This window comes from Peromyscus californicus, unplaced genomic scaffold (assembly GCF_007827085.1).
Source record: "Peromyscus californicus insignis strain IS unplaced genomic scaffold, ASM782708v3 Scaffold_13__1_contigs__length_99412109, whole genome shotgun sequence".
NCBI lineage: Eukaryota > Metazoa > Chordata > Mammalia > Rodentia > Cricetidae > Peromyscus > Peromyscus californicus.
This window is the reverse complement of record NW_026294424.1, coordinates 48499864-48512935: the sequence shown is the minus strand read 5'-3', so window position 1 is coordinate 48512935 and position 13072 is coordinate 48499864. Positions and strand designations below refer to the sequence as shown.

General features: G+C 38.9%; 1 protein-coding gene across 3 annotated transcripts in view; it reads right to left on the bottom strand.

The window, feature by feature from the left end:
* Rbpj (recombination signal binding protein for immunoglobulin kappa J region) overlaps positions 1–13072 on the bottom strand; it is a 90826-nt gene that overhangs the window by 27204 nt on the left and 50550 nt on the right. For all 3 annotated transcript variants that reach the window (XM_052734941.1, XM_052734939.1, XM_052734940.1), the window contains exon 2: positions 8977–9015. In XM_052734941.1, coding sequence (XP_052590901.1) covers positions 8977–9015 — 39 coding nt within the window. The remainder of the gene's footprint in view (positions 1–8976; positions 9016–13072) is intronic.

Genomic DNA, 13072 nt, shown 5'->3' with positions numbered 1-13072 from the left:
AATAAATAAATTAATTAATTAACATTTATAATGCTATAGCTTATTTGTCTACCCTTTCACTTTGTAAGTCACAACAACAAAAAAATCAAATCATCCAAACTGCTATGCCTAAGCCCAAATTTACAACCCCACGTAAGGATTTAGAAAGGCCTGTCACTTATACACAAACATATACAATTGCCCAAAGGATGCTGCTAAATATTGTAGCAAGAGTTTTTCTCTCCAGGTCCCGCCAAGTCCTGGCAGTCCTGTAGCCCACTTATAAAATAAACATACAGGCGCTTATGTTATTTAAACTGCTCGGCCATTAGCTCAGGCCTACCATTGTCTAGCTCTTACTCTTATACTCAGCCCATTTCTGTTAATCTATATGTCGCCACGTGTTCTGTGGCTTTACCTGCTGCCTCTACATGATGCTCCCTGGACGGCAGGCTGGCGTCTCTTCCTCCCTGCCTTCCTGTTCTCTCAATTCTCTTCTCTGCTAATCCTACCTATACTTCTTGCCTGGCTACTGGCCAATCAGTGTTTTATTTATCAATCAATCAATCATCCACAGCAAAATATATTAAATTCATACAGGATAACTGAAATTGCTGAAAATGTATTAAATTTTCAGTATTACATCAAATTTAAACTGCAAATGCTTATTAAGCAAATGTTTTACAAAAACTTCAATGTGTATTTATTCACTCAATCATCCTGTCAAGCTAAGTGCCAAAGGGAGGCGGGGGAAGATGACAACACACCACTCTATAGGTTTAAGCAGAATCTCAATTCTTGAGATGTTCTTACACATCACAATATTAAGTTGTTGGGCAGTGGTTACATATGCCTTTAAGCCCAGTACTCTGGGAGGCAAAGGCAGGCAGATATCTGAGTTAGAGGCCAGCCTGGTTGTGGTGGTTTGAAGGAAAATGGCCCGTAAAGGGAGTGGCACTATTAGGGGTATGGCCTTATTATAGTGGCTGTGGCCTTGCTGGAAGAAGTGTGTCATTGTGGGAATGGGCTTTGAGGTCTCCTATGCTAAAGATGCAGCCCAGTGTCGCAGAACGCTTCCTGTTGCTTACAAGTCTCCATCTCCAGCACCATGTCTGCCTGCAGGCCATCATGTTGCACCACTGTGACTAAATAATGGACTAAACTTCTGAAAATGTAAGCACCCCAATTAAATGTTTTCTTTATAACAGTTGCCATGAAAAGACCTAACTAAGACACTAGTCTACAGAAGGAGTCCTAGGACAGCCAGGGCTACACAGAGAAACCCTGTCTCAAAAAATTAAGTCAGGATAATCAAATTTTTTTACTAAATTTTAATTATTCTACTTACATTGTAAATAAAGACAAACACACCACACAGATGGATATCCAGATGACAATAATAAGCTGTCAACTGTCAAAAGTTATTAAATGTAGGGAAATACAGATTTGTGACACTTGCACCCTAAATTGCCTGGACAAACCCGAGCCTCAGCCAGCTTTTATTTTCCTATCTGAAAGGAGGAGCTAACACAATCCACCTAGTTCGGTGGCTAAAGGGTCAAATGAGGTAACCTAAATGACCCGCATTCTTACTGAGGACATCTTTTAGCTGCAATGCATGGCAAGTGACAGCACAGTGTAGGCAAAGAGAATGGACCTCTACCACTGAGGGAACAGGAGAACAGAAAGGCATATACAGACAGCCCTGAAACATGTCGTCTACCTAGGTCAGGGAGTAGGGGGATGAAAGACCATGCACTAGAGTGAGTCCTCAAATGACCAACCAGGGCACTGGACAAGCTGGCCATGGAATGGACTGGAGATGTTGCTATGGCAGGTGACTGACAGTTCAGGAAATAAGACTGGGGGATGGGGTAAGAAAGAAAACACAAGGGGACTGAGAATATGGCTCAGTGGTTAAATGTTTGCAAAAGGGCTGGATTCCCAGAATTCATTTAAATGCCAGATGAGTGTGGTGACCCACCTATAATTCCAGCCTTGAAGGCAGAGCTAGGAGATCCCTGAAGCCAGACCAGCTATACTAGCAAGTTCTGGGTTTGATTAAAAGACCCTGGCTCAAAAGAATAAAAGTGGAAAAGAGATTGAGGAAGATTCCCTAGTATACATGAAAAAAGGCAAAAGCATAAACAAACAAGATAAAAACAATAAGAGAAAGCCAACACCTTGTCAAAATTTGTACAAAAGTCCCAGGCAGTAAACTTGAAAAGCAGCTATATACTTGAAAAGTTTTAACTGCAAGCATATTTCCCAAACTAAATTCTATTAACATTTATGGTCTCTGCTACATCACTTAATGATTATTTGCTACTGTTTATCGGGTTATATGTTTTCCTATATTCCCAGACAGACTATAGAGGCTTCAAGTAAAAGAACCTGAGGCAGGCAGAAATTCTTTCTACAAAGATAATATCACTATTAAAAGACTGACACTGAGCAGTGAGGCTCCATTAGTTATTTTTCTAAGCAAGTATTAATATAATATAACCAACAACCTTGAGGATGACATATGACCAAGCACATTTAGAAATGGGGAAAGGTTAAGCAACTTTCCTGAACTGACACAGAAAAGCCAGGATTCAAAGCTGAGTAGTTTAGCTATCTCAAAGACAAAGCTGTACTGCTTACAGATGGTACAATGGCTAAGCCACAGCTTTGCTCTGAAACAGAACAGGGTCTGCATCTCAACACTGCCACTTACTGAATCTGGGGTTTTTCTTCTCTATGAAGCTATTGGAAGGGGTGGGGAAATATACCCCAAAGTATGTTAGCCCTCCCACTGACAAGCAATTCCTATCAGCAAGTTACAGATATCACTATTGTTTTCTGTTTTAAAAGCCATTCCAAGCTCTTAACAATACAGGTTGCAGGAGAGAATGGGGATGGGGACTTCCACAAAAGCTTTGTAGGCATGCTAGATAAAGGACTTAGGGGTGTTACTGGGCATTTTAGCCAACTTGAACAGCACAGTTTCTGATAGCACACCTATCCATCCTTCCATCTAGGACATACTGAGAGCTACCACATTCCAGGCACTTGGCATTGTCCTAGTGTTTAGTATTAGAAACGACTACTATTCAGAGTTAATATCATGGTGTTAGGGCTACATGGGGCAGCTCCAGTTTTCCTTTTTCCCTTCAGTACTTAGAAAACAAATAGAACAGTAACTAGAGCCTGGTAGTAATCCTTAGTAATAATAATTGTCTGCAACAGGGATTTGCAAATGGCTTCTTGCAACAAGAAAAAATAATAAATGAAATAAGCCATAGTTACTTTTTGTCAACTTGACACAAACTTAGCCATGCCTGGAAAGAGGGAATCTCCAAATTGAGGGAATGCCTCGATTAGACTGTCTGAGGGCATATCAGTGGAGCATTTTCTTAATTGCTAACCCTTGAGAGTTCAGATCAGTGTGGGTGGTACCACCCCTGGGCAGGTGGGTCAGGCTGTATAAGGAAAGTAGCTGAGTAAGCCATGAGAAACAAGTCAATTCTTCCATGGTCTCTGCTTCATTTCCTGCCTCCAGGTTTCTGCCTCGAGCTCTTGCCCCAACTTCCTGAAAGCATAAGATGAAATAAAATCTTTCTTTCCCAAGTTGCTTGCGTCATGGTGTTTACCACAGCAACAGAAAAGACGGAATATTAAGTATTAAAATGTACTAATTAAATGTTAATTATTAATATTTATGCTATCTGGCAATCAAGGCTTGGTAATTTCCTTTCTGTAACTTAAGCTATTTAAAAAGTGATGGTGTACTTCAAAGAAACACATATGGTAAAACCCACACATATTTCACCCAAATACAGCAGGGCTTCTATCTCATACTACTGACATCCCAGACACCTCAGCTGTGGGGACTTGTGCACTGCACTGAAAGATGCTTAAAGGCACCACATCTGCCTTCTACTCAGCAGATGCCAATAAAATATCTTCTGATACCGACAAGGAGGTAGAGGATGGGGAATGATGCTGTCACCTGAACTGAAAACCACTGAAGTCAAAAATATTCCAATACAAGGTTACTTATCACCTAATGTTTTTTAGAGAGAGAAAGAGTAAGGTCAACTAACTGAAAAACATGATACAGGAGCTCAGGACCAGAGTCAGTCTACTGGCATCTAGTTCTGCTTTCTATAATATGACCAGTCCACCTTCAACTGGGATCTCAAAATGTTAGTAGTCATTGACTCTTTAGGAAGGTGAGAGTTTCCACAGCTTATTAAAACACTGCAGTTGTCCCTGTTACTCTCTTACTAAGTGTGTGCACACAGGAAAAGCAGCACGTGAGGGTGCAGTAGTGTCCTTAGGTTCAGGAATCCACTAGGGGTCGTGGAATCATTCCTATGAATAAGGGGGAATTATTCTTCATTTAAAAACAAACTGAAGTGAGAGATGGATCTGGGAGGAGTTAAGGAGGAAAAAATGAGCAAAATACATTGTATGTATGCATGAAGATCTAAAGAATAAAATATATTTAAATGAAAGAAATATCTGCTGAAGCTGAAGGCCAGCACTTTCTTGGTCTATATGAGGTTTTTACCCTGAGCACTTAAAAAAAAGTTTGCTGATCTATTAAACAATACAACAAACATTTTAAAAAGGAAATCATAAAAGTGAAAAATGATATGTACCCTAAAATCAGCAAAGTATATCATACACTTGACAATAACTTTTTTCCCCACAACCTTTTCTGGTTTTTCTGTTTGTTTCCACACAACTCCGCCTAAAATTGGACTTGAAGAAAGGAAAGTTGAGTTTGTACTGCTCCAAGCTGGGCACCTCAAGCTCCATTTTGCACCCACAAAATGAATAAAGCTCTTTACTCTTGTCAGAAGCTGTCATTTCCATCTTTATACTATCGCACACAAGGCATTTCAAATTCAGCTTCACAAAGAGGAACAAGGAAGGAAAGTCCTTCCTTTCCACACAAGCTACTCAGGTTTAACTTTCTTTTTATTTATTCTTTGTGTCTTTCACATCATGCATCTCCATCCTATTCATTTCCCTGTCCCTTTGTATCTACTCTCTGCCTTTGGTTCCCCCTCCCAAATAACATAAAAGAAGCAAAAAGAAAAAGAGAGAAGGAAAAATCAATCTCGTCATGGAAGTTGTAGTGTGACACAGTGAGTCACACAGGAAACCCTTTTCTTCATATATATATGTTTTTCAAGACAGGGTTTCTCTGTATAGCTTTACACCTTTCCTGGAAGTAACTCTGTAGCCCAGGATGGCCTTGTACTCACAGAGATCCGCCTGCCTCTGCCTCCCAAGTACGGGTATTGAAGGCGTGCGCCACTACCTCCTGGCTACATCAATGTATTTTTAAAATTCCTTGATTTATAACTTTCTTTGTTCTGTTACCATAAAAACTCCATGAAACTGCTTCCACATTGGAACGTTGTATTTGGAGACCTAAATGAATGTTCTGGGCCATGGTCACTAATATTTTGCTATTGATTAACCTTGTCTTTTTATCCCTTCGAAGTGAGAGCTGTTTCATTCAACCATACACAGCATACCTATCAAGCTTATAATCACATTTATACAGGATTGTCTTACCTAATAGGAAAAACGAATGGATTAAAACATCCTACTGGCCGGGCGGTGGTGGCGCACGCCTTTAATCCCAGCACTTGGGAGGCAGAGGCAGGCGGATCTCTGTGAGTTCGAGGCCAGCCTGGGCTACCAAGTGAGTTCCAGGAAAGGCGCAAAGCTGCACAGAGAAACCCTGTCTCGAAAAACCAAAAAAAAAAAAAAACAAACAAAAAAAAAACCATCCTACTAAGTAAAAATATAGACAAGAAAGAGCAGCATCTTACTATGCAAAAATATATAGAGAGGGGCCAATAAATGGCTCAGCAAGTAGAAACTGCCTTGTAAGCCTGACAATCTTGAAAGAGATTAATCTACCCCTGAAAGCTGTCCTCTCATTTCCGGACATGTGCCACTGACACATCACACACACACACACACACACACACACACACACACATCACACACACACACACACACACACACACACACACACACACACACACAAATTAAATAGAGAAACAGAGAATAGCTGACTAGAAACTGTTCAAAACAGGTATTGACCTAGCTTGAGTCAACAAAAACGAAGGTTCATGTGTGAACAGAGCAGTGTCTCCGTAAGAGCATGAGAAGATAGGCTCTCTGAAAAGCATTACTCCTAATACAAATGAAAGATATGCTGAGCGAGAGAACAACATAAAATCATTCTAACAATTCTATAAATTTTAAAGTAATGGTAAACCTTACAAAGGAAATCCTCTGCTACTAAACAAATACTAGAAAGAGCATGAGTTAGCAGCTACTAGTCTGCAATTATAGGAGGAGAAAATTAACCAAACTACCTCTGAAAGAATGTGTAGCTTTCGATCCCTGGGACCCACCTGTGGAAGGTGGGAAGATTCTCCTTTCTCAAGCTGACTTCCCACTTCCATATGCACAATGTAACACACACACACACACACACACACACACACACACAATAAATGTAATTCTTAAAAAAGCAAATTCAGTCATGCTGAATAGTGCATAGTCTTTACTCCATTTATTTGTGCTTTTAATTAAAATTTTAAATCATATAGAAAGAACCTCCACCCCAATGAGAGACTCTCCCACCAATATGGTTTACTTTGGGAAACAGGAGTAAGAAAAAACAGCCCAGGGTAGGCTTTCAAAGTTCCTTAAATGAGAAGACATGGCCCCCACATTACACCCTTTACAACCCAGTGGAGACAAATTCCCTTACAATATTTTTGGCAAAATAAAACATTGTTTTCCTGAAGCAGAATTACTTCAAAGGAGAAACAGAAAAATACCATTTCCAAGTATTAGACAGTACTAAATTTAGTATAAAAATTAATAAGAAAATATCCCAATACTCAATAAAACTAATTTATCACAGAAGTGATTACTGGTTTTCAATTTGTATTTGCCAATTACATGGCTTTGCTAAGTTTCTATCGGCAATGAAGACGTCTGCAATTGTTTTTTTTTTTTTTTTAAGAGAGAAAGCTTAGTGGAATTCTTCCCCAGCGGATATGCTAGTCTCCGAGGTTACCTCCTATGTAAAAGGTTACTAAGATGTTTTATTGAGCTCTAACTGGCATACCTTGTGGTGGTTTCAGCATGAGTACGCTACACCACCACTATCTGCTAGTTTAAGATACTTTAGCATTTCTTCTGAAGTTATTAAACCTCTTCCTGAACAAGCTTAGATAGTTTGCTAGTTTAAGATACTTAAGCATTTCTTCCAAATGTTATGGTATCTGCAGGGTCTGTAGTAAATGCTATCTTTCTTGTTCTTGGACCAGTAAATTAGAATCCTTTTTCTATTCAATATTGCCTTTATGCTTGGAAGAATTTCTTTAAATGTTCTTCAAGTCTGTTTATGATGGATTCTTTGTTTCGAACGTTGTTTAAGGTCTCTATTTGAACCCTTTTGGATATTTTAAAGCTGTCTTACCTGTAGCAAAAATTCAGACGAAAAATCTGCTGTGATCTTTATCTTTGTTCTTTTGAAATCCATCCTGTCCCTTGTTTTTAATTTTTTACCACTAGTGTTAATCAATCTGACCATGATGTGCTTTAACATACTTTTACACTTAAGACTTAACTGAGTTTCTTGGATCTATGGTTCAAAAGCTTTCAACAAAATATTTTCAGGCATTATTTCTTCCCATAGTTTTGGTCATAATTTCCTCTGCCTCTCAGTACTGGAATAAAAGGTATGCACCACCACCTCCCAGCCCTGTGTTCATCATTCTTAAATACAATTTTCTTTCCCTTCCTCCCTTTTTCTTTCTTTCCTTCCTTCTTTCTTGAAACAGAGTCTCACTATGCAGCCTTGGCAGGCATGGGACTCACTGTGTAAATCAGTTTAGCCTCGAACTCAGAGATCTGGCTGCCTCTGCCTCCTGAGTACAGTATGGAATTAAAGTGTGCACCACCATGTCCAGCCCACAATTGTTTTTATTTTATTTTATTATCATTTTTTAAATTTTTTTGTTTTTTTTCGAGACAGGGTTTCTCTGTGTAGCTTTGGAGCCGGTCCTGGTATTCACTCTGTAGACAAGGCTGGCCTCGAACTTACAGAGATCCACCTGCCTCTGCCTCCCAAGTGCTAGGATTAAAGGCATGCACCACCACTGCCTGGCTCCACAACTGTTTTTAATAAATATTAAATTTTAATAATAGTAATTATTTGGTAATAGCCTTAACAGTCATCAATGTGAACCAAGAAGGATGCGGATACAACAGAACACCATAGAGCTATTACAGAGAACTCTGAAGTCTAATGTCATATAATACATTGTGGGGTTTAAAGGATGTAGAATAATAATAAAGTGGGATCTCAGTTTAGGTTCAAAAGCAAACACATACACACACACACCCCTACCTCCTTAAAAGATTAGTTAGAAGGAAAAAAAAACAAGCCAATGCTTAGACTGAAACTGTCAAGACCACTGGGTTTCCTTATTTTACAATCCAACAAAAATTTTATGAGTTTTTAAATTAATTCTTTGAAATATGATTGAGAAATTAACGTACATAGTTAAAACACTATTTATACTGTCATGAAAGTGAGTAAATCTTAGATTTTCATAAAAATGAGAAATGTAGTATTTTAACATGCATTTCAAAAAGCATCTGTTAAATCTCTCAAGTCTTCCCCTTAAACATCCAAGTGTAATTGGCTAATCAGTTGCAGCTGTTATTGTCACAATCTATTACTTAAGATGAGTTTCTGAAAATACTTCACTTTTTCACTTTTAAAGTATATTCTTTTAGTCCTGCTTTTTTTCCTTAGGAGAGAAGGAAGTGAAGGGGTGGGAATATGCTCAAGATGTAATTACCAATATCTGAATGATTTCTAAGGAGCGTTCATATTAGTGTCTAAAATGACAGAATCTACATCACAGTCAATGTTTAAATGGCTAGTATAATGCTTACCTAGTAAGTCGTTTAGGTGGAGGCCGCTCACCAAACTTCCTGGAAAAAAATTAAAGAAATAAAGTAAATAAGCTGCCTGATAAATACCACAATAAGATATAAGGCACTAGAAAGTGTCCCTTATGATTTGTCAATCTTGATGAACAGTGAAGAGAGAAATCCCCCAACAATCATCTGTGCCCAGAAATAACAAATGCACAATACCAAGTTCTTAAAAACAATAGCAGTGGGGCCAAAGAGATGGCTGAGCAGTTAAAAACGTGTTGCTTTTGCAGAAGACATGGATTCAATCCCTAGCACCTACACAGCTCACAATCAACGGTAACTCCAGTTCCAGGGGGTCTGTCCTCTTCTGGCCTCCTTGGGCACCAGGCAAGAGTATGGTACTCACACATATGTGCAGGCAAACACTCATATACGTAAAATAAATCTAAAAACAAAAGAAAAGCCAATGGCAGGCTTTACACATCGCCCTGAGTCCAGTGGCACATGATCAAATGAGGATAGCTGACCGCAAACTTCTGAAGCACCTTAGAGAAAAACCACCCAGACCCACGAGGAGAAAGTGGTTCAAGCACGCGCTACCAAGCCTGATAACCTGAGTTCAATCCCAAGAACCACATAGTGGAAAGAGAGAACCAAATCACGTAAGTTGTACACTAGAACCCCCAGATTTTGTAAATCTGTTTAATTTTGTAAACACTTTTGTGTTTAATTTTTATTCTATTTTATTTTATATAAAAAATTTGAAACCCACAACCCACCCACCTCAATGTTTTCCTGACATACCAGCAAGGAAGCCTAAGCTGAAATATTTTAAGACATTCAATTACTTCACTACTCATGACTACAGCTACAGAGCATAAGGTAAAAATCTGCTCCTGGATTCTTTTCCACAGAGGATTTTTTTTTTCTTAAATCATAGACAGTGACCAAATGCACCACTATGTCACATAGGTACAATAAAGGGATCTGATTCAGACTGAGCATACTACAAAAACCAGAAACAGAGGAGGAATTACCAAAGTCCACTGAAGCATTAAAATAGTAAGAACTTTATATAGAGAAAGAAACGGGGAATGGAATAAAACATTCCAATAACCACCATGTACCAAATCTAATATTCTAAACCAGCAAGCACTCTTTGGGTTCTAACAAGTTAATTATATGATTAAATAGTAAGAGTCAATGCACTAAAAACTCTGATTCAAATTTTATTCCTAGGTACAATGTAATTCTGCCCAAATTAGGTTAACAAGTAAATATCAGTCTATATTCTATAAACATTCATTAGATCAGGTTAATGACAATATAATATGCTAATACAACATCATGCCTGGCCCCAAAGGAAATGTGGGAAAGATAATGCAATACAATCGCCTGCTGAATAATTAGTAACTATATTCTAAATTTTATCCTCATACTCAGGGTGTATACCCACAGATAAGTAGATATCACCTCTCACCAAAGAGACTTCTCTTTGAAACTATCACAGAAAACCACAATACAGAAATCACAGATTGTGAGGAACCTAGCCCCTGTGGACACATCTACATCGCAGTTCTTGCATCTATGGTTCAAGGACCATCTCAGAGGACGGGGCAGAAAGATTTTAAGAGTCAGAATACCAGGAAGCCTGCCATGAAAGTCTCTCACAGAAATGGCTGCATAAACAAGTCCTAAATAATGGCAGTATCAAGACATGCTAACATCAAAGGGGTAAAATCTTACACTCCTATGCACAAGGAACTACAAGCGACTGATGACTACGACCTGAAAGAATTAGCTTATCCCAGCAGCTATGCCTCCTAACTGGCTGTCCAATACAAAGTGTCAGGCCCTGAGAACATATACGCACAGACAACAAAAACAACTCAGCAGGCTGTATTTATATACTGTGCAGACATTTACATGTATATGTGTGTATGTATGTGTAAAACAGAAATGATCAGGGGAAAAGTCTATTAATTTGAGAGTGAGAAATATGTGGACATGTGTGTGTAAAACATAAATAATCAGGGAAGGAGAGGCTATTAATTTGAGAGTGAGGAAGGGGACAAGGAAGAAGTTGGAGGGAGGGGAATTGTGAGGGTAGGAAAGTGATGTAATTATTTTAATTAAAAATGTGTTTTATGGGCAATGATGTGCACACCTTTAGTCCCAGCGCTCAAGAGGCAGAGGCAGGCAGATGTCTGAGTTTAAGGTCAGCCTGGTCTACAAAGGAAGAGAATTTCAGGACAGCCAAGGCTATACAGAGAAACCCTGTCTTGAAAAAACAAAAAAGAAAAGGGTGAGGGGAGCCTGCTGAGCCTGGTAACATTTTACACAAAACCACACATCATTCAACCTAGTAGCTATGTTTGCTATAAAAGAAAGATCCAATAATTGTTGCATGCAATCCTGACCTTCTTTAATGAATATGCCATCAATGTATTTATTGGAGAGAGTGATTACAAAACAGGTTTTCTGGGGGAAAAAATCTAATGAAGTATGAAACAGTTGACATTTCTAACTCTGAAGTTCATATGTACCCCCTTCTCATGTAGCCCAAGCTACATGATAGACCCCAGAGTACTCCATTGGAGAAAACTGACTTTTCCTCTCCCAGGAGGTCTCAGTTACAAACAGCTTCTTTTTTTTTTTTTTTTTTTGGTTTTTCGAGACAGGGTTTCTCTGTGTAGCTTTGCGCCTTTCCTGGAACTCGCTTTGGAGACCAGGCTGGCCTCGAACTCACAGAGATCCGCCTGGCTCTGCCTCACAAACAGCTTCTTGTTTAGGGACGAGAAGCTTGGTAATTAACACAGTGACCCACAACTGGACAATATGCAGCGAGTGAGAGACCTTGGAGCACTCAACCCTGAATTGAATGTCTTTATGAATTCCCTCTCCTCAAGGCTCAGGGATCTATGCTCTATAGGAGGTGGAATCATTGTAAAAACATGGAAGAAGACTCCATGGAAAACAGCCTCTTCCACACACAGCAGACCTGATAACACATATGAACTCAGAGAGGTGACAGCAGGCATCAGACCTGCATAACTTCAAGCCAGACAAAATCCCAGCAAGTAGAAAGGGAGTGGGCACAAAGTGATATATATATTTGCCATAGTCTCCAATCCCTTAGAATTTCTAAAAGAGAAACTTGTAAACCCATTCCATTTATACATACTTCCTTTTGGCTGGGGAAAAGAGGCAAGAAGAGGTTTCTCCCACACCAGATCCCCTTCTTTCTATATTCACCAATGTGTTAAGGAAATGTACAACCACAAATGTACAAAAAGGATAAAAGTTATCAAATTTCAGCATCTTAACACTTTCTGGCCAAAAGATAATTCCCATTAAAAAACAAAAACAACAAAACCAATTCAAATATCAAAACAAAACAGGAGAGAAAAAAACAAAAAACAAGAAAAAATGCTGTTGAGTACAGAACAATTTAGTAATCACACCATTAAGCCAAAGAAAAGCCAACCCTCACTCTACCTCTAAAGCTGGACAAGAGCACTCTGGTTTTGGAAGCACACTAATGAACTGAAGAATGGACGCAAAACATGGGGAAATCTCTCTCAATGGGATCTTAGAGCTTAAAGTAATTCTATTTTTATTAACTTTATTAATAATTGTCTGCGTCATGTTGAAATGGGATTAGAAAGAATTCAAGGCAAGCAACACCAGGGAGCTACCTGCAGGAAAAAATAAGAAACATTAACAACCCAAACTTCTATAAACAGTATTTAATTATAATAAAGCACTGGGGTTTCTGAATAATGACTTAAAAGAAAGTTCTAGACAGAGAAGCCTAACAAAGCATTTACCACCAGTAAGAGAAACTGACTACATGATACACATCAGTATATGCTGTGGGATGTTCTGTATGTTAAATGTGTTGCTCTGATTGGTTAATAAACAAAACACTGATTGGCCAGTAGCCAGGCAGGAAGTACAGGCGGGACAAGCAGAAAAGAGAATTCTGTGAAGTGGAAGGCTGAGGCAGAGAGTCACTGCCAGCCGCTGCCATGACAAGGGAGATGTAAGGTACTGGTAAGCCACGAGACACGTAGCAAAGTTTAGATTAATAGAAATGGGTTAATTTAAG